This window comes from Ammospiza caudacuta, chromosome 8 (genome assembly GCF_027887145.1).
Source record: "Ammospiza caudacuta isolate bAmmCau1 chromosome 8, bAmmCau1.pri, whole genome shotgun sequence".
NCBI classification, from domain to species: domain Eukaryota; kingdom Metazoa; phylum Chordata; class Aves; order Passeriformes; family Passerellidae; genus Ammospiza; species Ammospiza caudacuta.
The window spans coordinates 28,425,398-28,449,439 of NC_080600.1; the positions used below are offsets into that span (position 1 = coordinate 28,425,398).

Here is a 24,042-nt window from a genome sequence, read left to right on the forward strand (position 1 = left end):
AGTCGCGGGCGGGGCCGAGCGGTCCGCGCCGGGCCGGGCCGGGCCTGGCCGCGCCGGTGGCGGCGGCGGCGGCGCGGGGCCCCGCCATGGCCCACTTCGAGACGCAGTACCAGCGCCTGGAGAGCTCCTCCACCGAGTCTCCCCCCGGCGGCGGCGACCTGCTCGTCCACGTCCCCGAGGGCGCCAAGTGTGAGCGACGGCACCGGGGGTTGGGGCCTGGCCGGCGGCGGGGTGCGGAAGAGGCCGGGGGCGCGGGGGAGAGGCCGGACACCGAGAGGAGCCGCGGTGGCGGCTGCGGGGCCGGTGTGGGGTGCCAGGGGCAGCGGGGAGGGGGTAGGTTGTGCTGGTGGCAACACCAGGGGTGGGTGTGCTCAGAACCCCTCACCCTGTGCTGCTTCTTCCTTCAGCTCCGTGGCATCACATCGAGAACCTCGACCTGTTCTTCTCTCGCATATCCTTTTGCAGGGCGAGGGTCAGGCGGGATGTATCCCCCTCGTCCCGGCTCTAAGTACAGGGAAAACATGGAGCTTTGTGTAACTTTGTGTCAGCCATCCCTGTAGGACAGTACACAGCTCCCGAGGGGCAGACAGAACCCCCCGTGCCTTGGGACGCTGTCACTTGACACAGGGTCATACAAGTGCTTCTAGGAATTCTTGGGAACGTGACGATGATACTGTTGTTACAGCTAATGTGTTATATTCTTAACAGAATTTTATTGCTAGCGTGGCATTTACAATCAGGGTAGTACAGGATTTCTGTAGGCAGAATCAGTGTAGTACAATTTTATAAGTAGCACAGAACAGAATTCTCTAGTATCTCTTAGTTTGTGGTTTCTAATCAGCTAGGCTCTTTACAGATGTGGACATATCTTAATATATGGTTTGCTGTATCAATATAATGATCGTAATGAAGACTCAAAAATCACATAAAAGAATTTGAGTCATTCACCTGGTCCTCATTGGAAGCAGATGATGGTGGGGGTATGCCTGGCTGCTGAGGGGTCCTGGGTCTCACTGCCCACCAGCAGCTGTGATACAAGTTCCCACTCAGGATTTGTAACTCCTTGATTTTGTGGATAGTGCTCTGGGTGCTGTTAATACTTCCCTCTTCTGTGATGGGGTCATCACCTCTCTTGGGTTGGCCAGATGCCTGGGACCTTCAAGGACAGCACGGAAGAGAGTAATCAGCCTGATGCCAAGGAATCTTGAGGCCCATGGGGAGGGAAAGCAGAAACCTGCTTGATTTATCTGCTTGGTTCACAGGACCTTCAGTGCCTGATAACTGGGCAAAGGGTGACCCACTAATAGGTGACACCCTTAGTGACACAGCAGGGCTGCTTGCCTTATGAAATGGTGTTAGTTATGCTAACGACATTGCTGGGGGCAGGAGCAGGTGCCAGGTGCCACTACATGCATTTTGTCTGTCCCTGTCTTGTCCTGCCCTGCCCACTGCTGTGCAGCCTGAGTGCAGGCTGAGTTTCTGCTCTGTGCTGAGCAGACCCCCGCTATGGGTGTTGAGTGCAGGAAGGAAGGAGCATGAACGAAGCCAAGTCCCTCTACCCCAGCTGTGCTTTACCTGGGACGAGTGTGTTTTCCTTGTTTTCCTGCACTGGGGAACCAACTTGCTGATGAGTAGGGGTGGGAGAGATTTTTTTCTTGGTGGTGAAGGGAGGCTTGGCTGAGGAGCTGTGGAAACCAGTGGGACAGAAGCCTCTTCATCCTTCATCAGAAAGGAGTCTCCATGCTGTTTTCCTTGACTGTGGCTTCCACGTCTATAACCTGCATCAGAAGAATGGCTTCACTTGCATGCTCATTGGAGAGATCTTTGAGCTCATGTAAGTGCAGGTTCCCCTCTGTTGTGGCTGCTGGGGAACAGCCACTGGCATTTGCCAAGCACTTGCAGATGTGTAGGTGGAAGGGCTCCTTTCAGAATTGTCCTGTCTCCCCTTCATCAGGGTTTTGCATACCCCAGACCTGCATTTCACTTTGAGGAACTGCTGTCTGTGGGTGTTCCTGCTGCCAGGGCTGTGGGATTGCATCTCCATGGCATATGACCCTGCTCCTTCACGTTTTGTGGTGGAGCAGAAGGGCGATTCCCTCACAACACTTCTCTTTTTTCACAGGCAGTTCATCTTTGTGGTGGCATTCACCACTTTTCTTATCAGCTGTGTTGATTATGACATCCTCTTTGCCAATAAAGCATTAAATCACAGCCAGCATCCCACTGAGCCCATTAAGGTGACTCTGCCAGATGCCTTCCTGCCTCCAAATGTCTGCAGTGCAAGGTAGGGGCAGTGGAGGGCATGTTAGCCACTGCTCTTGTTTTCCCATGTACTCAGGGCTCCTGTCTGGGCCTGTGTCCCACTACTTGCCTCTTCTTGTTGCAGAATCCAGGCAAACAGCTTCCTCATCTGCATCCTGGTGATAGCTGGGGTTTTCTGGATCCACCGACTCGTCAAATTTATCTACAATATCTGCTGTTACTGGGAGATTCACTCTTTCTACATCAATGCCCTGAAGATCCCCATGGTAAGTCGCTGAGCCAGGGGCGGCATGCAGGGCTGCCAAGGGCCATGGGAGGCATTTGCTGGCGGTTGCAACTTGCCTTCATGCCTCTCCTCTTCTCAGTCAGACTGAGCACTCTTCCCTCTGCTCCATGGCCACATGATCTCCTTTCAGCCTCTCCTCCAGCAGCCACTTTGTTCCGTGTTACCCTCTCTGTGCTCAGTCTGCCTCTCTGCCTGCTGGCGCGTGCCTCTGCCATATGCCACCCAATATGTGTATTCTTCAGTGGTGGCCTTTTCTGTGATGCCTTCCACAGAGACAGCATAAGTGAGGATATCCTCGTACCTCCCTGGGATGTGAAAAACCTCACCTTCCTTGTTTATTTAGGAGGCTTGGAGCTACTTAGTTGTGAAGGTCACACAGCAGATCAGTGTGTCACAGATAGGGTTGGAGGCTTGCATAGACAGCCTGGTCCAGAGTCCTCGCTCTGATGAACAACATGAAAAGGCGTGTGTGCATTCTTTGGAGGGAGAAAGTATCTTGAGAAAGGTGGGGTGAGCTGAAAGGCTTGGACTGTCCCCAGTTTTTCCATGGGCTCCCTCTGGGACACTGCTTAAGTCCCTTCCATGTTTGTTTCTCCCTGCTGACTCCAAATGGCAGCTCTGGGAGGAACCACGGAGGCCTGGACCTGTGTTTATGCCTCCAAGGAAGGTGGTGCATGCGTGGCTGGGAAACAGTCATCTGTGCTAATCTAGGGAGTAAAGGGCACCAAGGCAAGGTGTGGGGTTTGCCTGCTGCAGGCTGAAGTGGTGCCAGAAGGTGCCTCACGCCTTGGTGTCGAATGCACTCTGTCAGCACCCCAGGGTGTGTGCTGGGACCTGGCTTTTGTCCCTGGATACTTCTTGCTCCTAATCTTGCTGCTTGTCCACCTTCCAGTCCACCCTGCCCTACTACACCTGGCAGGAGGTGCAGGCCCGCATTGTGCAGATCCAGAAGGAGCACCAGATCTGCATCCACAAGAAGGAGCTGACCGAGCTGGACATCTATCACCGCATCCTCCGCTTCAAGAACTACATGGTGGCCATGGTGAACAAGTCACTGCTGCCCATCCGCTTCCGCCTGCCCCTGCTGGGAGACACTGTCTTCTACACGCGCGGGCTCAAGTACAACTTTGAGCTCATCTTCTTCTGGGGCCCCGGCTCCCTCTTTGAGAATGAGTGGAGCCTGAAGGCTGAATACAAGCGGGCCGGGAACCGCCTGGAACTGGCTGAGAAGCTCAGCACCCGCATCCTCTGGATTGGCATTGCTAACTTCCTCCTCTGCCCCCTCATCCTCATCTGGCAGATCCTCTATGCTTTCTTCAGCTACACGGAGATCCTGAAGCGGGAGCCGGGCAGCCTGGGCGCCCGCTGCTGGTCTCTCTATGGCCGCTGTTACCTGCGTCACTTCAACGAGCTGGATCACGAACTGCACTCACGCCTCAGCAAGGGGTACAAGCCAGCTTCCAAGTACATGAACTGCTTTATCTCCCCGCTTCTCACCATCGTGGCCAAGAACGTGGCCTTCTTTGCTGGCTCCATCCTGGCTGTGCTCATCGCTCTCACCATCTATGATGAGGATGTGCTTGCGGTCGAGCACGTCCTGACCACGGTCACCCTGCTTGGGGTGGGCATCACCGTGTGCAGGTGAGGTGGGTCTGTGCTGCCCCCGTGCTCCTGGCAGTGCTGTAGGGAGCAGTGGGGCTGGCAGCAATCTGTGTAGACATGCTCTTTGTTTGCAAGTGGATGTGAATCTGTGGGGATGAGGGGCATGGCTGGGGAGAGGTAGTGATCCTGGCTGCAGTGGTTGTATGGTGTGAGGGGCTGGTCTGGTCGGAAGGCTACAGGTGGAGCTGTGATGTGAGCCAGTCACCCTACCCTCCCAAGATGACAACTCCAGGAACTGAGGTGTAATACAGGTATTTCCCTGTCCTGTCATGCAGGTCTTTCATCCCTGACCAGCACCTGGTCTTCTGCCCAGAGCAGCTGCTGCGAGTTATCCTGGCACACATCCACTACATGCCTGACCACTGGCAGGGCAACGCCCACCGCTACGAGACCAGGGACGAGTTTGCCCAGCTCTTCCAGTACAAAGCGGTGAGCTTGGCTTAACTGTGGGGCTGGGGACTTACCCCCATCCATCACAGGATGGAGAAGGTGCTGGAGAGCTCAACAGCTCCTGGGCTTAGAGAAGAACAAGGCAGCATCCTCAGACATACCCTGCCCCAGAAGATGGAGGCCTACCTCTGGGGTGTTTTGGGATTGTGGGATTTTTGACCCTCAAGTTTGTGTGTTGAACCCATCATTTCTGTGCTTAGGTCTTCATCCTGGAAGAGCTCCTGAGTCCCATCATTACCCCTTTGATCCTCATCATCTGCCTGCGGCCCAAGTCCTTGGACATTGTTGACTTCTTCCGTAACTTCACCGTGGAGGTGGTGGGTGTGGGTGACACCTGCTCCTTTGCCCAGATGGATGTGCGCCAGCACGGCCACCCTGCGGTAGGTCCTGTGCTGCCCACCGGCATGTCTGCTCCTTTAGACCCATGAGAGGCTCGAACTCACCACTCCTGGCAGCCCACAGCCCAGCCACCCACCTCTTGGTAGGGTGTCTGGCTTTGGCAACACAGGTCACCAGCTCCAGAAGGCTCTTGTGGCCCAGCTGTGATTATTGACGAGATGCTTCGGGAATCAGGCTCTGTCATGTCTTTGATGTCATTGCACATTTTCACAGCCAAGGGTTCTGTGTCCTCAGGAGAGTGAAATGTGGACATTTAGAAAGTGTGGCCACTTCTCTCCAGCTTGTGCTCAGGAAAGAAGCAGTCTAGAGGAAATAGGAAGCATTTTCCATTATGAAAAATCTATGATGGAGGGAAAAGGGGTCCATCTGTTTTGTGTGCTTTGGTATTTAGGTTACTTGCCTAGGGAAAGACTTCCTAGTGACACAGTCATCAACTAGGAAGGAAGTGAACTCATTGTGGCAGGAAACTTTTAAGAAGAGTTATTTGTTGACTCTAATTGTTCCTGTCTGTGTGACTGTTCCCAGTTCCCCAGTTCCCTTGCAGCAATTCATGTCTGAGATGGAGTTGGAACAAACTGTGTTTGTAGCTTCTTCTCCTGAGATGGCTGAATGAGCATGGGGACTTCTGGTGTGGCATCTGCTACATAGGGTGCCATGGCCTTGCATGGGCTGGGTGTTGCATGCTTTGCCCAGACTGATTGCGGGATTCCCAGGGCTGGCAGAGTTGGTGGCAGGGTTGCAAAGCAGATCCTGTCTCTCATTACCTGTCTCTTGTCCACAGTGGATGTCAGCAGGAAAGACGGAGGCCTCCATTTACCAGCAGGCAGAGGATGGCAAGACAGAGCTATCCCTCATGCACTTTGCCATCACCAACCCCAAGTGGCAGCCACCCCGCGAGAGCACAGCCTTCATCGGCTTCCTGAAGGAGCGGGTGCACCGGGACAGCAGTGTGGCCCTGGCTCAGCAGGCTGTGCTCCCTGAAAACGCCCTCTTCAGCTCCATCCAGTCCCTGCAGTCGGAGTCAGAGGTGCCCAGGCTCAGGGCGTGTGGGTTGTTCTTGGGGTGCTTGCTACATGCTGGGAAATTCATCGTCAGGCCCTCTGGGTAATTTTGCCCTTGCCTGGGATGAATATGGGGATGAAAATGTGGTAGATCAGCACTATCTGGGACACTTCTGGGTTTCTAGAGAAGGTAACAGGCTGTCCTAGAGCCCTGTGAGATGGGAGAAGGGCCTAGATAGCCCAGCTCTGTGTGTCTGGTGAGATCAGTCCTCCAGCTCTTCACAGAACAGTGACACTTTCTCTTTGAACTCTGCAGCCTCACAGCCTGATTGCCAATGTGATAGCAGGCTCCTCAGCACTGGGCTTCCACATGAGCCGGGACGGACAGGCTTCCCGCCATCTCTCAGAAGTGGCCTCGGCTCTGCGTTCCTTCTCCCCACTCCAGTCTGCCCAGCAGCCTTCCAGTGGTTTCCAGGCATCGGGAAGGGAAGGAGAGGGAGCCCAGCCTCGTGGTGCCAGTGCCATGACAGCCTCTGGGTAAGCTGCTGGCTGGAGAAGGGCAACCTTGGACATTCCTTTACCCTTTGCCCAAATGCCATCCTTTGTCCTAGATGCACGGTGGCATTTATCTCTGCAGTCTGGACAGCAAGGGACATTCACAAGCAGAGTTAGACTCAGGTGTGGGTGCTGGTGCCAGGTGCTAAGGCTGGCCCCAAAGGATAGTGTCAGGGTCCTATTGCTCTCCTGTAGGTACTACAATGGTCAGAGACCCCCATGTAAGGAAGAGGCAGTGCCATAGCAGGGCTTGTGTATTTTGGGAGATGCTGCCGAGGGGCCTCCTCATACCCAGTTCAGGAGCAGATCTCTGTGAGCCTGACATTAGAGTGGAGAGGGGCTGGACATTGTGGGGGCACCTGGGCAGGAAACACTACTGGTGTGTTCTGTGGCAGTGCTGATGCAAGGACCGTGAGCTCGGGGAGCAGCGCCTGGGAGGGTCAACTGCAGAGCATGATCCTGTCGGAGTATGCCTCCACTGAGATGAGTCTTCATGCACTCTACATGCACGAGGTGAGCAACCCAGAGCTGGGCTGGCCTGAGGGGCCTGGAGCAAGGCAGGCAGGACTGGGCTGCCCTGGCCATTGTGACCAGAAAACCAGTGTGCATGCAGCGCTGTGGAGGGGGTGTGTTTGGGCATCTGGTTTCTCCCACGCAGCTGAGTCACTGTGTTTTGGTTTGCAGTTGCACAAGCAGCATGCCCAGCTGGAGCCCGAGCGGCATGCTTGGCACCGCCGGGAGAGTGATGAGAGTGGGGAGAGTGCCCACGAAGAGCTGGACACTCAGCGGGGCGGCCCCGTCCCCATTCCCCGCTCTGCCAGCTACCCCTTTTCCTCACCACGGCAGCCTGCCGAGGAGACAGCCACACTGCAGACGGGCTTCCAGCGCCGATACGGTGGCATCACAGGTACGGAGCCAGGGCAGAGGTCTGAGTCTGGGTCAGAGCTCTGTAACCCCTGTCCTTTATGGACTGGCTAGACACTGGCAGTCCCCCAAGTAGCTGATCTAATTTCTTGCCTCTCTTGCAGACCCAGGCACAGTGCACAGAGCCCCATCACATTTCTCCCGCCTTCCTCTGGGAGGCTGGGCCGAGGACGGGCAGTCAGCGAGGCACCCAGAGCCTGTGCCAGAGGAGAGCTCGGAGGACGAGCTTCCGCCACAGATTCACAAGGTGAGGGGGATGGCTGTGGCTAAGAGGGGCAAGGTGTACTCTGATGCCAGGCTGGGGTGCCGGCAGCTGGTCCCAGTCAGTGCCACATTGTCTCTCTATCTTGCAGGTATAGCCTGGTAGACTGGGGATCTCATGGGGCTTGCAGATTGGGAGCCACCTGGACAGCAGGATGTGGCATGGGCTTGATTCTTCTCCTGTACTGAGTGGATATTTTGTTGCCATCAATTGCTGAAGAGACAAAACTTGCCAGGCCAGCGTCTTTGCTGTGGCACCTTGTGTCTAGCCATGTGTCAAGTCAACAGCCACTCTGACTTGTGGGGTGAATGCATGTGTGAGTACATAGCTGTGTCTGTGTTCACATCTGTGTCGTCCGTGTCGGAGGATCTCTGCAGAGCCTGTGGAAACTGATGTGACGGGACTAGCAGTGAGGAGCTGCTGGTGGACTGCTTTGGAGGTGGCAGCAGGAGCTGCTCTTCAAAGGGGTGGGAGATGGCATCAGCTCCATCCAGATGTATGCCCGAAGCTGGGACCTGCCGTCAAAATGAGGGCAGGAGTTGTTGAGGGTGGTCTGAGGGAGCTCAGCCTGTAGCACCACACTGCCCTGCCTGCAGCCCTGAGAAGGTGCCTAGGATCATGTTAGTCCTCCCAGAGAGGACCAGTGTTGTGCCTCTCAGCCCAGAGCAGGACAACAGTGGGGCAGTCACCCAGCCCTCTGTCCCTGCACCCTGCAGAGGGAAGGGCCCTGGTGGCTGCTGCTGGTATGAGTACAGGTGAGATATAGAGCTGGTGGGAAGAGCTCTGATTCAATCCAGAATGCTGCAGCTCTTCCCTGACTCATGACAGCTGGCCCATTCCCTGCATGCAAGAAAGGGTCATTGGAGTGATGCCTCCGTGCCAGGGCAGCAGCGTCCTCCCAGGTATGGCACCTATGGGATGTGGGCTATTAGTGGGCTCTCCTGCAGTGCCAAAGAGACCCCAGTGTGGAGTAGCCTGGCATCTTCTGGGAGTGCTCACAGCCCACTCAGAGCCCACCCTGAAGGGCTTGTGCTCTGTGTGTTGGTTCCTTTTCCCCAGGCACAAAAAAGACCAGACCTTTTTCCCCATGCCCAGGTTCTGTTGTATTGGTTCTGCCCTGATGCAGCTGTTCCTGTGGAACTGGGCCTTTCTTCTTCCCCGGCAAAGGGTTTGGTTCATCTCAAATCTTGCCCAGAGGTTCCCAGCTCCTCCTTTCCTCCTGAAACCTTCCTTTTGCTTACAACATGGTTTCAGCTGCTTTGGAGACCATGCAGCTGTCTCATGCCTGGCAGAGCAAGGAGGGGTATCCTGAACCCAGAAAGGAGAGGCATGCCTCAGCCCAGACTTGGGATGGTGGTGGGGAATCAGGATCCTAGCTGTGCAATATAGCCTCAGACAAGACCTTCTCACCATCCTCCTGGTTTCCCTCTTTTCTCTTTGCAGCTTCTGGGGAATTGCATCTCAGCTAACTCCTGCCCACGACTTCCTTTCCATTCCCCTTGCCTCTGGCAGGGGCTGCTTGCTTTTGTCATGCGCTCTGCGAGCACTGCACATTCTCCTCTGCTGTTTCTGGAGTCCAGGGCCATCCCTCTTCTCGTGCCAGGGTTATTGCCCTCTGCCCTTTGAGCCTGGGACAGTTCTAAGCCACCTGCTGCCAGTGCTTCTGCACCTGGGTAGCCATGAGCAGGCCAGGGGGCTTGCACGGGGGCAGGCTCTTTGGGGTAGCAGTCTCCTTATTGCCATGGGGAGGGCTGGGCAGGGCTGGAGCTACAACTGCTCTGGGGTCTGTATGAGATCAAACAGAGTGTTCTAAAGCAGAGCTCAGGGTGGGGATCAGCTCTTCAGTGCTGGGGTCAGGGCTCTGTGGACTTGGGGGCTGCTGGGGTCCTTCCATGGAGAAGTGGCTGCAACCACTCCATAGCAGCTTCAGCTTGGGACTGTCATGGCTTGGTGAAAGAAAGCAGAAAGCAAATCTCCTAGGAACCCAGATTTTCCAGTGGCTTCTCTTGGTGCCCAGGCTGCTGCCTCCCCTCTCTGGGCCTATGGGACACTGTGTCTGGGCTTCTTAATGGAGTTGCTGCTGGTCTGTACAGCTGAACGGCTGGAAGCAGTGCCCTGGGGCAGGGGGAAACTCTGGATCTTGCCCTGGGCTGGCAGGAGGGAGAGGCCAGGCATAGCAGGCCCAAGTCTTTGCCGCATGTTTTGCTTGTGTCGTCAGTGTCCCATGTGCATGGCGAGCCACTCTTCCTCATCTCCTCCTGAGATGTGCGGGCACGGAGGTCCCTGTGGAGTGCAGTATCAAACCCCCGTGCCCTCGCTGTACAGCTGTATAGCCGTCTAATAAAGATGGGGTGTATCATCCCTGCCTGTGTCCGAGTCTCCCTTCGCTCTGTGGTACGTGCGGCCCACCTGCGCCTGCCTTGCGCTGGCAGCAGAAGGCTGGGAGGAGCCAGCCGCCTGCTCCGGCGGCACGGGGAGCTCCCGGGAGGAGACAGCGGCTATATTTATCCCGGGAGGGCAGTGCCCCGTCCTGCCTGACCTCTGTGGAGGCCCCGCGGGGACTCCTGGGGCTATCGCGGCACCGCAGGGCCGGGCTGGCGGCGGCGATAAACGGGAGCGGGGCGTCTCACGTCGGAGGCGGAGACCCTCCGTGCCTACCGGCTCGGGAGTGAACTCACGGCACCGACCGCTCCCCATCCCCGGCGCTGCGGGGAGGTCCGTGCCGCCCGGGGCTGGGCCGGGGGCCCGGGGAAGGGACACACGCAGGGGTGCCGGTGCCCGTGCCGGTGCCGGGAAGGAGGCGGGCGGCAGGAGCCGGCGGTGCCGGCGCGGGGCGGGGAGCGGGGCGGGGCGGAGCGGCGCCAGGGCCCGGCTGGCAGCGGCGGGCGGCGGCGCGGGGCCCGGAGCGGGCCAAGGCCGGCGGCCCAGGGCAGGTGAGCGGGCGCGGCGGGGCCGACACGGCGGCCGGTGAGACGCGGCGGCGGCGGGGCCGCGGCCGCCTGCGCCGGGCCTGAGCGGCGCCGGCACCGCACGGGCATTCATCCGGCGCGGCCTCTGCCTCGCCCTCCGCGGGCTTTTCCTTGATGCGTCCCTGTCCTTGCCCTTGCCTCTCCCCTGCACGGCCCCGCGGCTCCCCAGCATCCTCCGCATCCCCGCCCGCTCGCCCACCCGCGCCCCTGCCGCTGCATCACCGCCGTTGCTCCCTCCCACTCGAGACCGTTCCCAGCTTCACTCTGCCTTCCCGTCCCTGCGGCTCCCGCTGTTCTCGTGTCCGAGGGCATCCTCGGGGGCCCGGGTGGCTCTGGAGGGCCCAGTCTAATGTTGTGCCCCCGTCCAGGGCACACAGCAGGTTTGATGCTCATGGCCATCCCCATGCAAAGCTGGCCCTGCTGGCGTGCACTGCCTTGTGTGTGCTGCATGCAGCGTGTCACGTGTGTCCATGTCCAGCGGTACTTGCCCCTGCCCTATGAGGGCCCTTGCTGCTTGGCCATGCCATCCCACTGTGAGTCCCTCTGTGCAGGTGGTACCACAGCCCATCCTGAAACCTTGTCTTGGGTTCTCTTCTCTCCACAGCTGGTCACCTGCCAGGATGGCCATGCTGGGGGGCTACTGTGAAGGCAACAACTCCATCACCCAGGCCTGGGTCCAGCAAGGCTTCCAGCCCTGCTTCTTCTTCACATTGGTGCCATCTGTACTGCTGAGCGTCTGCCTGTTGCTGGGTGCCCTGCAGTATGCCTGCTACGCCCGCTTCAGCCGTGCCATGGAGCCCAAGTACATTCCCCGCTCTCGCCTTTACCGTGGCCAGGTCCTGCTGTCACTGCTCCTGGCCCTGCAGCCCTTTGGTGGGCTGCTGTGGCAAGGAGTGGGGCTGAGACAGCTCTATGGGTATATGTTGCTGTATGCCTGCCTCTGGGCCCTCAGCTGGGGCTGTGCCATTGCCCTCCTGCAGCTGGAGCACACCCGGGTGCTGGCCCATGACCGAACACGGGGCCACGGCACCGTTCTCCTCCTCTTTTGGGCACTGGCCTTTGCTGCTGAGAACCTGACCCTGGTGTGCTGGAGGAGCCCTCTGTGGTGGTGGGCACTGGAGGACACCAACCAGAAGGTGGGCTGGCGATCTGTGGCCAGAGAAAGGGGGCGAGGCACTTTTGGGGATGGGAGGGACTGCAGCATCATGGTGTGGGGCTGGAGTATGCATGTACTGCCATGCCCAGGGTGTTTACAGTTCTGGGTTGCACCCACACATCTGCCAGATATTTCAGTCCCAAGCTGAGTTATCACACATGTCTCCATGCCCCCACCCAGCTCCTGTCCTGCTTCTACCCAGCCCAGACCCAGGTGCAGAAGTAGGGCTGTTTCCCTGATTCCCACAGCCCTTTGCCCCCTTGTACCCCTTATGGTAGGTGCACCTTGAGCCAGAGGGCATGGAGCCAGATGATGTGGGGAGGAAGGAAGAAGTCTGGGCGCTGCCTGAGGTGCTGTGCTCAACCAGGGACTCCCACTGGGCTGTATGGGGTGTCTCCTGGCACACTGCACCCCATCCCCATGCTCTGCTCATTGTCTCTCTCAGATCATACCCATCCCATGCTCAGGGTTGTGCTCAGGGCCAGCTGAGATGCTGAACTCTCACTCTCCATTCCATTCAGGTGCAGTTTGGCTTCTGGCTGCTGCGTTACGTCTGCACATTCATGCTCTTCATCCTGGGCATGAAGGCCCCGGGGCTACCGCACAAGCCCTACATGCTGCTAATCAATGAGGAGGAGCGGGACGTGGAAAACAACCAGGTGAGTCCTGGGACTGAAGCAATTTTAGGATATGGCCAGGAAGGAGCTGGGGATAAAATGGAAATACAGCTGCCCTGGGATCAGCATCTTCATGAGATGTGGGAGGACAAGGTTTAGGGCTGCCCAAGCTCCCTGCTCGCTGATGCAGCCCTGTTTAGAGGATGGAGGGGCACTCTGGAGTGGGACTGGATTTGTTGGGGTGTTGCCCAGCACCATTGCCAGCAGGATTGGGTGCCAGGGCAATGACTCCTTGCTCTGCTCTCCCCCAGCCACTCCTGACTGATGGCAGCAGGACCACCTCCACCTGGAAGGATTTCCGGAGGAAGCTGCGGCTGCTGGTGCCGTACATGTGGCCGAGGGGCAACCACCTGCTGCAGGGGCTGGTGCTGTTCTGCATGGCACTCATGGGGCTGGAGCGGGCCATCAACGTCTTCGTGCCCATCTACTATAAGAACATCGGTGAGGCACCTGGAGCTTGGGGTGTGAGGCTCACCACAGCCTCACCAAGTGCTGGGGGGTGTTGAGGTGACCGGGAGGGCTGCAGGGGTTTGGCAGGAGCAGAGTCCAGGGGGTCAGGGTCCAGCACTGGCTGCTGGGGCTGGTTCCCACTGGCACCCTGGGATGCTCCCTGTCCCTCCATCCTGACCCTTGGCACACTTCCCACAGTGAATGAGCTGACAATGGGTGCTCCCTGGCACACCCTGGCCTGGACTGTCTGCAGCTATGTGGGGCTGAAGTTCCTGCAAGGTGGAGGTGCTGGTAAGGACCTTTGGGAAGGATGGGGCACTGACGAGAGATGATATTGGGCACATCATACCTATTCTGGGGTGGCCAGGGAAGTCCATATGTCCCATCACTGCTGCTCTCTTGGAATCAGCAACCTGGGCTGGTCCAGGTTAGGGAGTGTGAATGGGCTTCATCCCAAATCCCCCTTTCCCAGCTGGACTTTTGGAAGTCTTCTGCATGCCCCAATGGGGCTGATCTCGGTTGACCTCTCAATGTTGCCCTGCAGGCTCCACTGGCTTTGTGAGTAACATGCGCACCTTCCTGTGGGTGTGGGTGCAGCAGTTCACCAACAGACAGGTGCAGGTGCAGCTGTTTTCCCACCTGCATGGGCTGTCCCTGCGCTGGCACCTGGGGCGTCGCACTGGTGAGGTGCTGCGGAGCGTGGACCGGGGCACCAGCAGCATCAACAGCCTGCTCAGGTCAGAGTGTGCCCATGGTGGGTGGGGGGTCGGCTGGGCAGCCCCACCGAGCTGGGCTGATGCCCATTTCCCCTCCCACCCCCCAGCTACATCATCTTCAGCATTGTCCCCACCATTGCGGATATTGTCATCAGCATAGTTTACTTCACCTCGGTCTTCAGCGCTTGGTTTGGCCTCATCATCTTCGTGTGTATGAGCCTGTACCTGAGTGAGTGGGGGGGCTCAGGGTGCAGGGCTGCCAGGCTGTGGGGTGGCAGGAGCCTTGCAATGCAGCTTCCTCCTGTCCACAGCTCTGACCATCTTCATCACTGAGTGGAGAACCAAGTACCGTCGGGACATGAACACGCGGGACAACGAGGCCAAGTCCCGGGCCGTGGACTCGCTCCTCAATTTCGAGACGGTACCGTAGGAGTTGGGGGGGTCACTGAGGACTGCTTGGGTGCTGATACCAGCTCTGCTCCTGTAGGTGAAGTACTACAATGCAGAGAGCTATGAGGTGAACCGCTTTAACGATGCCATCGTCAAGTACCAGGTATGGGGTGCTCAGTACTTTTAGGGGCACCAAGGGGGAAGAAGCCAAACCTCACAGGCACCTGTGGGGATGATGGAGATCACCACGGGTCTGTTTTTGAGGCAGCAGCATCCCACAGGACTTTGTCTCTTCCAGGTCTCAGAGTGGAAGGTCAGTGCCTCGCTAGGCCTTCTCAACCAGACCCAGAACCTGGTTATTGGCCTAGGGCTGCTGGCAGGATCCCTGCTCTGTGCCTACTTTGTCACCGAAAACAAGCTGCAGGTAAGGCTGGTGCCAGCCTGTGCATATTCCTGCTGAGGTGGGGCCCTGGGGCTGGTGGTTACAGACCCCTATACCCTGTCCCTTCCAGGTGGGGGATTTTGTCCTCTTTGGCACCTACATAATCCAGCTCTACACACCACTCAACTGGTTCGGGACTTACTATAGGTAATGCTGGGAGGTGTGGAAGTGCCTGGTGTCCCCCTCTCCATGGGTGACTGGGTTGGTATGTGCTCCCCAAACCCTTTGCTCTGGTCTTTGCCCTCTTCAGGATGATCCAGAATTCCTTTGTGGACATGGAAAATATGTTTGAGCTTTTCCACGAGGAGCAGGAGGTGGGTGCCACCTTTCCTGGACCTTGCTCCCTCGCTGGGCCTGTGGTCCTGCCCTGGGGATTGGCTGGCTCTGAGCCTGAGCCTCTACTTCAACAGGTGAAGGATGTGGTGAACGCCAGCGACCTGCGCTTGGAGGCTGGGCAGATTGAGTTTGAGAATGTGCACTTCAGCTACATAGATGGGTATGGGGTAGTGGGCACAGGCTGGGACCTGCTACAGGGATGTGGGACCATGGAGTGGCCCTGAGCCCCTCTCCATGTCCCTCTTCCAGGAAGGAAATCCTGCAGGATGTCTCTTTCTCTGTGATGCCTGGGCAGACCCTGGCTCTGGTGAGAGTGGGACTGTGAGTTCACTGTGGGAGGGAAGGATGGGGATAGAGAAGGTGGAAAATACGAAGGTGGGAAGGATGGCCCCCAGCAGGACCAGCCCTTTCCTGTCCAGCCCCTGGCCTACAGCAGCTGGGAACTGGCCATCTCTAAGACCCTTTTCCTTTGTATGTAGGTGGGACCTTCAGGCTCTGGAAAGAGCACCATCATCCGTCTGCTCTTCCGCTTCTACGATGTACGGGGTGGCTGCATCCGCATTGATGGGCAGGACATCTCCCAGGTGAGGGGGAAGGGCCTCCAAGGACCAGGGAGAACACACCTCATCTGGGCCCCAGCTCATCTGGGCCTCTGGGCAGCGCTGCTCAGTGCAGACACCAGCACCTCCCCAGGGCAGGGGTGAGCATGCAGCCCCCACAGCCCCTCTGCAGGCTGATGGCTGTGACAGAAGTGGCAGAATGGCACGACTCCAGGACCCCAGGATGAAATGCTGGGTACTGACCATGGCTCCCTGGGAAGGTCCAGGGCACTGTCAGGGCCCCCTCACTGCAGACTGGAGAAGCAGCTGAGCCTGTGGTGCAGGGCAACCCTACAGCACATAGCTTGCAAGGAATGGGGCTCATGGCTGAGGGTAGGATTGGGTTTTGGAGGGATCTTTGCCCTGAGTGTGCCTGAGCCCTCTCCCCTGCCTCCCAGGTGAAGCAGGCTTCGCTGCGTGCTCACATTGGGGTGGTGCCCCAGGACACGGTGCTCTTCAACGACACCATCGCCAACAACATCCGCTATGGACGGATCCTGGCCACTGACCAGGAGGTACAGGAGGCAGCCCGGGCTGCTGACATCCACGACCGTATCCTTTCTTTTCCTGATGGTGAGACCCCTGCAGTTCCTGCCATCCCATGGTCCCCTAAGACCTTCTAGCTGCCCTCACAGGTATCTGTGGGTGACATCTCCCACTGGGACACTACATGACTTTGTCTTGCTTTGCCTTTCCCTGCCTTCTTTCCCGGGCTAGATCAGCCCCTGGGCAGGGATAAGCTGAGGCTCTACCATGTGGCTGTGTAGTCACAGCATGACCTCCCAGGGCAGCAGGTCCCCATCTCCATTTCAGAGGGCAACAGCACATGTTTCTGCTCTTGTGGCTACAGGATACAACACCCAGGTGGGAGAGCGGGGGCTGAAGCTGAGCGGGGGTGAGAAGCAGCGCGTGGCCATCGCACGCACCATCCTGAAGGGTCCCCACATCATCCTGCTGGATGAGGTAACAGCAGCAGCCCCAGCCTTACCCAGCTCTGCAGCTGCCCCCACAACATCTATCCCTTCCTTATGTTGTGTCTCACCTTGCAGGCCACATCTGCACTTGACACAGAGACTGAGAGGAACATCCAGGCTTCTCTGGCCAAGGTCTGCGCCCACCGCACCACCATCGTTGTTGCACACAGGTAGGGACAAGGGGAAGGGCTGATCTGGGAGATGCTGGCCAGATCCTGCAAGTGGCACACAGACCTGCCCCCTGCTCAGGATGTGAGAGCCCCTGGGGTTGCATCTCCTGGCACCGTGCAAACCCTCAGGAACTCTCTGCCACCCAAGTCAGCGTAAAACCTGCTTCTCCCTGCAGGCTCTCCACTGTGGTAGGTGCAGACCAGATCCTGGTGCTTAAGGATGGACACATTGTGGAGCGAGGGAGGTGAGCACAAGGGGAGGGCTGGGGGAGGGAATCCCCTCCCTGCCTCTGGGGCCAGCTCAGGACCCTGCATCCCTCTGCTCTCCTCACAGGCACGAGGAGCTGCTGCAGAAGGGAGGTGTGTATGCTGGCATGTGGCTGCAGCAGCAGACTGGGGACGAGGGCGAGAACAAGGAGCACCACACTGAGAAGCCCCAGAGCAGCAAGAAAGTGTCATAAACATGACCAGGAGTTCTGCTGTGATGCTGACTTGGGTCCAGGCCCCCACACTGCCTGGGAGTATTTTGCTGGCTGCAGGCAAGGGCCCTGCCTGCCCTAGAACTGCAGGGGCTTGGCTGGACACTCCACTACATTTGTACATGTTTATTTTGCTGTTGTGTAGTTTCTTAAACCAGGCCCTTCCCAGGTCCATGCCTGTCTGCTCTTGGTGGGAGCAGGCAGAATTAGTGCCTGTGCCCTTGGGTCAAGTGGCAGTTCTGCCACGAGGTTGAGCTCCTTGGGCTTAGGTGTGCAGGGGGCTGAGCAGCCTGTGAGCACCTGCCCCATCCCCACACAAAGGGCTGAGCTTGGCAGGGGGCTGCACCCCAACAGCAATGGAAGAGCAGGGCAGCTGGTGTCCCCTCATCCCTATGTGCCCCCCACTTCAACCACTATCCACAGAGATGTGCCCCAGTGGGCTGGACACCAAGTGACTGCTCCCTCAGGTACCTCTGTACCTTGTGCTATGCTTTTATTTTCTCCCAAGCAGCACTTTGACAAGTCTCAGCATTCCCTGGACCCAGCCTGAACCCCACTCCCTCAGCTGCTCAGAGCAGGACAGCCCAGTCCTGTGCAGAACCAGGCACAGCCCTGCAGGCAGGAATGGTTGCAGCAGCAGGTGGGAAAGCAGCACAGCTCTGCATGGCTGCAGACCCCCTGCAAGACGCCAGCAGGACAAATCCCCTCCGCCCAACCAGGCTCCAGGCTCAGGACTTTGTAAGGAGGGGTTCTGTTCTATTGCTGTCCAGGAGGGGATCCCCAGCAACACAACTGGAAGAACAGAGGGATTTCTACCCCAGCAGCATATAACAGGGCCCTGTTTAGGTTTAGGGCAGCAGGAAGGCAGCTGCAACCATCCCATGTGAGCGATGCTGCCATTCAGGTCACTGCCAAGGTTACTTATTCTATTAAACCAGAAAGGAAATGCAGCTCCATTCAGTCTCAGAGAGGTGTTGTGCCCCAGGCAAACAGGGTAAGGCCCAACGTCTCTTGGACATGCAAACAGCAGGGAGGCACCGAGGCTGTGGGGAGCGAGGAAGGGGCTGCTTTCACACTGCCGGGAGGCTGCACATTCAGCCATGCCATGCCCAGGCAAGAGACCATCCCAGCCACATTTGCTCTTTGCTGAGGGGCTGGCACAGCCCTCCCCAGAGCATGGAATCCAGCCCCCCACCACAGAAGGTAGCTACATCCCAGCTGTATGTCTGTGCATGCAGAGACATCCCCACAGCTCTGCCCTTGCCCCACAGTCCCAGCAGTGTTGGGACGTGGCTGTGCCAGCTGTGGGTAAGTGCAGACCCTGGGCTGCTGCTTGCTTTGGTCAGTGTGTACCCAGCCCCGTCCTGTACACTCTTCACCTCCCCAGGAGCACCAGCAATTTGCTGCATTAATTCATATAGGTACTAGGGCTGAAGTGTCAGTGTATATTTGGTTGCTTACAGCTCCCAGGGAGATGAGCTGTCCTTGGCAAGGGGCTCTTGGTACCAGAGCCCCAGGGCATCCATGTGGGAGGCCAGAGCCACTCCTCAGGTCACAAGCAGGATCCTGTGCGCGCTGGCCCAGCCTGCCTCCCCTGCCTACGACATGCTGCAGTTGGATGGCTTTGAACCGTGTGCCTGGAACAGAGAGAAGCACACAGTGAGCAAGGGCAAGCAGGCTCCTTCCTCTCCTACAAGAAGGCACTTCTAGTGCTCAGGTTCCCAGAGATGAGTGCTCAGCAGTGATGCTGCCGCTGCCCCAGGCTGGGCTGCCCTCCTGATGAGGAAAGCCAGGCTAGACAGAGCCCAGAGTAAGCAGAACCCAGGGAGGCCCCCTCCCTCCAACAGCCCCACAGCAGCAGAGCCCACGGCCAGCCTCACTCACCTGCCGCTGCGACTGCTGGTACTCGGCTTCGCTCGCCGACAGTGCCCGGGCCAGTGCCAGATCCTCCTCCTCCTGTGTGCTGCTGGGACAGTGAGGGGTGTATTGTGTGCCTCAGCCTCCCTCAGGCTCAGGGCCTGGGTGCTCAGAGCCCTTCTGGGCTTCAGCATCTCACTGCAACCCCCAAGCATGTCTTAAGGCAGGGAGCAACTGAGAATAACTTTGAACAGGCATGGGGCTGGGGATCCAGCTGGGGCTGGCAGCCAGGAATTTGGGCCAAGGAGAGCCCTGTTAAGTCCAATCAGTAAGATGGTGCTTTTAGCAGCATTGGGCACTGTGCCTGGGGACATGAGCTCCAGGTGTCCTCCATGAACACCCCTACTCCACCTATCACGCTCCAGCCAAACCCGTTAGCTGACAAGTGGTCAGACAAAGGTTTGCCCTACTGTGTGTCTGTCACTGTCCCCTACCAGCACCCCTGGGGCTGAGGGCTTGCTTGCTGAACAGTTAGTTCCCTGTCAGCTCTGGACTCTTCCTTTTTTCCCCAGTCAGCCAGAGAGGCATCATATGCAAACACGTGCTGAGAGGAATGTTATCCCAGAGGCACATGATGCTTCCCCAGGCACCTTTCACACACAGGGGAGTGCACACCACACCACACCACGTGCTTTGGGGCTGTACCTGGGCTGCTGTGCTGAGCTGCGTGCCGACTCTACCAGGGACATCTCCAGAGCTCGCTGCAGGGCCTCTTCCTCACTCTGAAACAAAACACCTTGTCACCAGCTTGGCCAGGCTGGGGGGCAGGAGGCAGCCCTGAAGCACATGTAGTAGGTACAGTCTTTCCTGGCCAAGGGTGGGCAAATCTTCTCTCTCCAAGAGACCAGACAAAAAAGGTGAAAAACTGGGGCTCTGGACAGACCAGCAGTGCTCTCCCACTGCCCAAGAGGACACATGCTTGCTAATGCAGGAGTATGCCAAGAGTACCAGTGGAAAGCAACTTCCAGTCTCCTTCAGCCTTTGGTGGTACTGCAGAAAGACAGCACCCAAGGAAAATGGCTGGTGCACTTTGTCCCTTTGGGGAAAGCTAAGCACCAAGTGCTTAGCTCTTAGTGCTTAGCTGAGAGCTGTCATTCACAGGCACCAGAGCAAGCTCTGGATTTCCCACAGAACATTCAGGATCACTGTCTGCTAGGGAAGACACAGCTGGGAGCAGTCACCTACAAAGAAAGCATTTGTTGCAGTCACATCCTGCAGTTCTTAGAGGGCACAGAAACCACCCCAAATGGCCAGGCCAAGCCACTCACCAGCCCATTCTGCAGCATGACAGCTGGAGGGGAGGTGCTGTGAGTCTGCGACGCAGCTGGTCTGCCTCCCCTGCAAGCAGAAGAAAAGCTGCATTATTGTCAAGGCAGGGAGCCCTAGTATGACTATCAGTCCTGCCGAGGCACAAGAAGAAGGGGGTTGTCACTCTGGCATTCCACAGAGAGCCAAGATGAGCCTGGTCATGCTCACCTCAGAATTACAAGTCAGGCCACCATCTCACCTGGCACAGGCCAGAGAAGAGGAGCTGTCTGCTGGCCGAGCAGCTCCGCTGCTTGATGCAGTGACTATTTTGGAGGAGGATGCCTGGGTTCTGGTAACTGCAGCATGCCTAGGACAGACAGGACACCTGTGAGAAACTGTTTACCATCATGAGCAATTCCTAGGCATTGAACACCTTGGGATATCAAGCTGGATAAGCAAGACACGCCCCTGGCTCCTCTTCATCCCATGTTGTGGCTGTTATTCCCAAGAGTTTCAAGTGCTGTTTCTCTCCCTAAAACCCTCTACCAGGACAGGCAGAAACCACTGCCTACAGAATAACGGGCTGGGGAAAGGAGCAAGAGCAAAGCAGTCAGCAGGCAGTACTGACAGCTTCTGCTGCAGGACAGACTGTGTACACCAGTGTGCTTGGTGCTACAGGAGGACACCCTGGCACACAGGGCAGGGAGTGTCAGAATGCAGCAGTCCCAGACAATGGGTCAGGAGGAACTGGGCTTCTTCCCTGTCACCAATCTGGCAAACACAGCCCCAGCCCTCCCAGCCTGTTTGTTCTCAGGCCCTCACCCTGCTTTGGAAAGGGGATGCCCTGCCCCACTGCAGTCATGGTCCAGGGGGTGCCGATGCTTGAGGCAGTAGTTCTTGTGGCACTGGTCACAGATCACCTTCATCATCTCCTTCTGCTTGCAGCCAGGCTTCAAACACTTGTTGGTGAAGATCTGAAAGATGACATGGCAGTGCTGAAAAGGAGCACATGCTGTGGGGCTGTCCCCTCTCTCCATGCCAGGCCCTGGGCACTGATCAGCCTTCCTCATCAGCATTATCTTCTGCAAGGCTCTGAAATTTGTCTCTGAATACTTTCTTTAGATGTCTCTGAATAATTTCTTTAGATAGTTCATTAGTAATTCACTGGTGCCTCAGCCTCCATAGACAGGAGTCTCCACAACCACACTCCAGAACACACAGCAGGAGAAAGAGTGCCTTGCCCAGGGACTCCTGCCTTCCATACTAGTGGAGTGATAGCCCAGGGCATTCCAGCTGCTGCCAGGCTGGATTCCTGCAGGGCCAGCTCCCTGCAGCAATTTCATCTCCTGGCAAGATGGGGTAGCTAATTGCCAATTGCATTTTCCTAATAGCAGCATGCAGTTTACCATCCTTACGTCCCAGGTGGCTGCCCAGCCCCACTCCATCACCACCTTTCTCCCCTGACAGCCTCCACAAAGCCCTGAGGATGCTTCCAGCTCACCAACGCTCCCTGGATCAGCCTGTGTCAGGGCTGAATCTGTGTTGTTTTCATCCCATTGCCAGGCTGTGTCAGAGCTCCCCTGGCAGAGCCCCACAGCTCCTACCTTGCGCTTGCGTTGTGCAGGGTCAGACTTGCAGTCACGGTCAATGTGCTCACCCACCACAACATCAGGCATCTCCCCCCGCCTCACAGGGACTGGGGTGTTGCAGAGGGGACACACTGGGACCTGCACATCCTGCAGAGACAACAACAGGGAGCTGGGAGCAGGTAGCTGGGCAACCTTGAGCACTGCACAGTCATCTCTCTCCCTTTCAGGACCTGCCTACCATGGCTTCCACAGCTTCAGCTGCAGTTTGAGATCCTGCTTGTGACCCTCCAACCAGCTTGAACAGCAGGTGCAGAGGCACAGACATACACTCTGGGAAGGGAAGATGGTGTGGCTGGGAGATGCCCAAACCACTTCACCCAGTGGGAGAGGGAGGGCTGGAGATTTGCGGCACTGAGACGCAGATCCTGGTTTTCAGATACATCTTCACATTCAGTACACATCCCAAGGGTGAGTGCTCAACTGACCAAAGTCACCACAGATTATTATGATGGGTGACTACAAAAGCTCAGCAGCTCCATGCAGGAGGGTGGATGAGATCTGCTCCCTGCACTTACCTTCTTGTAGGCAGAGGTGCAATCGTGCTGGGCATAAGCGATGTGGTCGGTGCAGAAGATCTGCTCGCAGGCATCGCACTTCAGGGGAAGGAAGTCTAGGAGCAGGACATGGCATGGGCAGAGAGCATGAAGATCAGCATTGCCCACCCGCAGTCCAGGGGCCTCTCCGACTTCCCAAAGACAAAACAGTGACCCCGCGGCAAAGCCAGAGCCGCACCTCTCATCCCCCAACACGAAAACAAAAAGGCTGCAGGTCCACAGCCACGTCTTCAGAAATACCCAGGGCTCCTCCTCAAAACGTGCGGTCCCCGAGATCGGGAGTAGCACCCTGAATCACACGGAGCTCCCCGCGGGCTGCCGCCCTCAAACCGGTGGGGAGTGATGCTGACAGTCGCTACGGGCTGAGCCCACCGGGATAACCGAGGTATGGAGGGGTCCCAGGGCACCGCCGCGTGCGGCCTCCCCAGCCTGCAGCACCCAGGCCTGGCACGGGGGTGCCTGTCCGGGCCCTGCCCCGCTATCCCCGGGCAAGAGCCGCTGCTCAGCCGGGTACAGCCGCGTACCCGGACACAGGCACCGGCGGAAACCCGGTGTACCGGCACGGACAGCCAGCCCCGCCCTAGCGGGGTGCCCGCGGGCAGCAGCAGGATCAGGGAACCCCTCCGCCATGGGCAGCACGGGCGACACGTCCCGCCCTTCAAGCCCCGCTACCGAGCGGGCGCCCGGCACCGCCCCGCCGCCTCCCCGCAGGCCGGGCTGCCCGCTCCGTGCCGCCCAGGCCCAAGGCCGCGGCCGTGCCGCCGGCGTGCGAGCCGTGCGCACCCCCCGGGCTCCCCAGCTCACCCAGGCGCTGGCAGGCGGGCCAGGAGCAGTGCGCGCCCAGGTCCGGGAACTCCATGGCGGCACAGCCGCCACCGGCACCTGCGGCCCCGCCGCGCCCGCTTCCGGCGGGGCGTCACGGGGCGGGACCGGGCACAGCCCCGCCCCGCCGGGCACAGCCCCGCCCCGCCGGGCACAGCCCCGCCCCGCCGCCCCCTCGCCCCTCCGTACGCCCTTGCTTCGGGAGCACCGCGGGAACAGCGGCTTCAGAGACCCGCCCGGCGCCCGGGGAAGGCTCAGGGCAGGGCAGAGTCCACGAGGGCTGTGGCCAGAGCCATCCTGCCTGCCAGGCCAGCAAGAATTGTCTGCCGCCATGGGACAGCTTGAACTTATCCCTCCATGCTGTCTCCCGTGCCCCAAGGGAAACCAACCGCGGATCCCGCCGCGTAACGAAGCTCCTGGCTCTATTCCAGTCACCTCGGAGTCTTCAGGTGCCATGCTACGATGCCCAGCAGAGCACAGATGGGGTGTTAGAAGGGTCAGTGGTGCGGAAGGCAAGAGATGCCACGGCAGTAAAAAACTGGAGTACTGAACAGGGCCAGGAGTGAATTTCATTGATTGCAAAAAAATCAACTCCACAGCCACCCATAACAGAACTCAAATGAGACAGGGAAAAAAAGCAGGAATCACCCAGCATCCTGTTCCAGCAGTGACACAAAAGACAGTAACAGTCTG

The 24,042-nt window shown here is 58.1% G+C and overlaps 3 protein-coding genes across 8 annotated transcripts; 2 read left to right on the forward strand and 1 right to left on the reverse strand.

The window, feature by feature from the left end:
* Window positions 1-19: 19 nt before the first annotated feature.
* On the forward strand, window positions 20-10,162 carry ATG9A (autophagy related 9A). Its single transcript, XM_058809653.1, has 14 exons — window positions 20-189; window positions 408-450; window positions 1,769-1,834; window positions 2,123-2,284; window positions 2,387-2,528; window positions 3,441-4,189; window positions 4,486-4,639; window positions 4,861-5,040; window positions 5,841-6,086; window positions 6,377-6,597; window positions 7,011-7,128; window positions 7,300-7,522; window positions 7,644-7,786; window positions 7,893-10,162. Exons 1-14 carry the CDS (start codon window positions 87-89, stop codon window positions 7,896-7,898), a joined length of 2,556 nt encoding a protein of 851 aa, XP_058665636.1. The 5' UTR covers window positions 20-86; the 3' UTR covers window positions 7,899-10,162.
* ABCB6 (ATP binding cassette subfamily B member 6 (Langereis blood group)) lies at window positions 7,768-17,662 on the forward strand. Of its 3 annotated transcripts, XM_058809654.1 has the most exons (21): window positions 7,768-7,786; window positions 7,893-8,117; window positions 11,375-11,906; window positions 12,448-12,585; window positions 12,855-13,044; window positions 13,252-13,344; window positions 13,598-13,790; window positions 13,877-13,998; window positions 14,081-14,190; window positions 14,257-14,322; window positions 14,458-14,583; window positions 14,672-14,748; window positions 14,852-14,915; window positions 15,012-15,097; window positions 15,187-15,244; window positions 15,417-15,521; window positions 15,935-16,109; window positions 16,387-16,499; window positions 16,586-16,680; window positions 16,857-16,925; window positions 17,015-17,662. In XM_058809654.1, exons 2-21 carry the CDS (start codon window positions 8,110-8,112, stop codon window positions 17,139-17,141), a joined length of 2,547 nt encoding a protein of 848 aa, XP_058665637.1. In that variant the 5' UTR covers window positions 7,768-7,786; window positions 7,893-8,109; the 3' UTR covers window positions 17,142-17,662. The 3 variants fall into 3 exon arrangements, with proteins under 3 accessions (XP_058665637.1, XP_058665639.1, XP_058665638.1); XM_058809656.1 differs by lacking the exons at window positions 7,768-7,786; window positions 7,893-8,117 and adding an exon at window positions 10,447-10,516; XM_058809655.1 differs by lacking the exons at window positions 7,768-7,786; window positions 7,893-8,117 and adding an exon at window positions 10,677-10,734.
* ZFAND2B (zinc finger AN1-type containing 2B) lies at window positions 17,345-23,962 on the reverse strand. 4 transcript variants are annotated; one of them, XM_058809660.1, is made up of 9 exons: window positions 23,739-23,962; window positions 22,489-22,583; window positions 21,929-22,060; window positions 21,147-21,298; window positions 20,584-20,691; window positions 20,345-20,414; window positions 19,722-19,798; window positions 19,044-19,122; window positions 17,345-18,796 (listed from the first exon to the last, which is right to left on the reverse strand). In XM_058809660.1, the coding sequence occupies exons 1-9, from the start codon at window positions 23,920-23,922 to the stop codon at window positions 18,758-18,760; spliced, it is 936 nt and encodes a 311-aa protein (XP_058665643.1). In that variant the 5' UTR covers window positions 23,923-23,962; the 3' UTR covers window positions 17,345-18,757. The 4 variants fall into 4 exon arrangements, with proteins under 4 accessions (XP_058665643.1, XP_058665642.1, XP_058665645.1 ...); XM_058809659.1 differs by having other exon boundaries at window positions 19,044-19,125; XM_058809662.1 differs by lacking the exon at window positions 23,739-23,962 and adding an exon at window positions 23,332-23,436.
* Between the last annotated feature and the right edge of the window lie 80 nt (window positions 23,963-24,042).

What these genes read in the sequence shown, in the direction of transcription:
- ATG9A (XM_058809653.1), top strand. Translation starts at nt 87, where the DNA reads ATGGCCCACTTCGAGACGCAGTACCAGCGCCTGGAGAGCTCCTCCACC. An exon ending in CTCGACCTGTTCTTCTCTCG is followed by an intron (nt 451 to 1,768) that starts CATATCCTTTTG and finishes CTGTGGCTTCCA; the next exon opens with CGTCTATAACCTGCATCAGA. An exon ending in ATGCCCTGAAGATCCCCATG is followed by an intron (nt 2,529 to 3,440) that starts GTAAGTCGCTGA and finishes TCCACCTTCCAG; the next exon opens with TCCACCCTGCCCTACTACAC.
- ABCB6 (XM_058809654.1), top strand. An exon ending in CCTGCAAGGTGGAGGTGCTG is followed by an intron (nt 13,345 to 13,597) that starts GTAAGGACCTTT and finishes GTTGCCCTGCAG; the next exon opens with GCTCCACTGGCTTTGTGAGT. An exon ending in CACTTCAGCTACATAGATGG is followed by an intron (nt 15,098 to 15,186) that starts GTATGGGGTAGT and finishes TCCCTCTTCCAG; the next exon opens with GAAGGAAATCCTGCAGGATG.
- ZFAND2B (XM_058809659.1), bottom strand. Translation starts at nt 23,922, where the DNA reads ATGAAATTCACTCCTGGCCCTGTTCAGTACTCCAGTTTTTTACTGCCG. An exon ending in TCTTCTCTGGCCTGTGCCAG is followed by an intron (nt 20,415 to 20,583) that starts GTGAGATGGTGG and finishes TTCTGCTTGCAG; the next exon opens with GGGAGGCAGACCAGCTGCGT. An exon ending in AGCTCAGCACAGCAGCCCAG is followed by an intron (nt 19,126 to 19,721) that starts GTACAGCCCCAA and finishes TCACTGTCCCAG; the next exon opens with CAGCACACAGGAGGAGGAGG.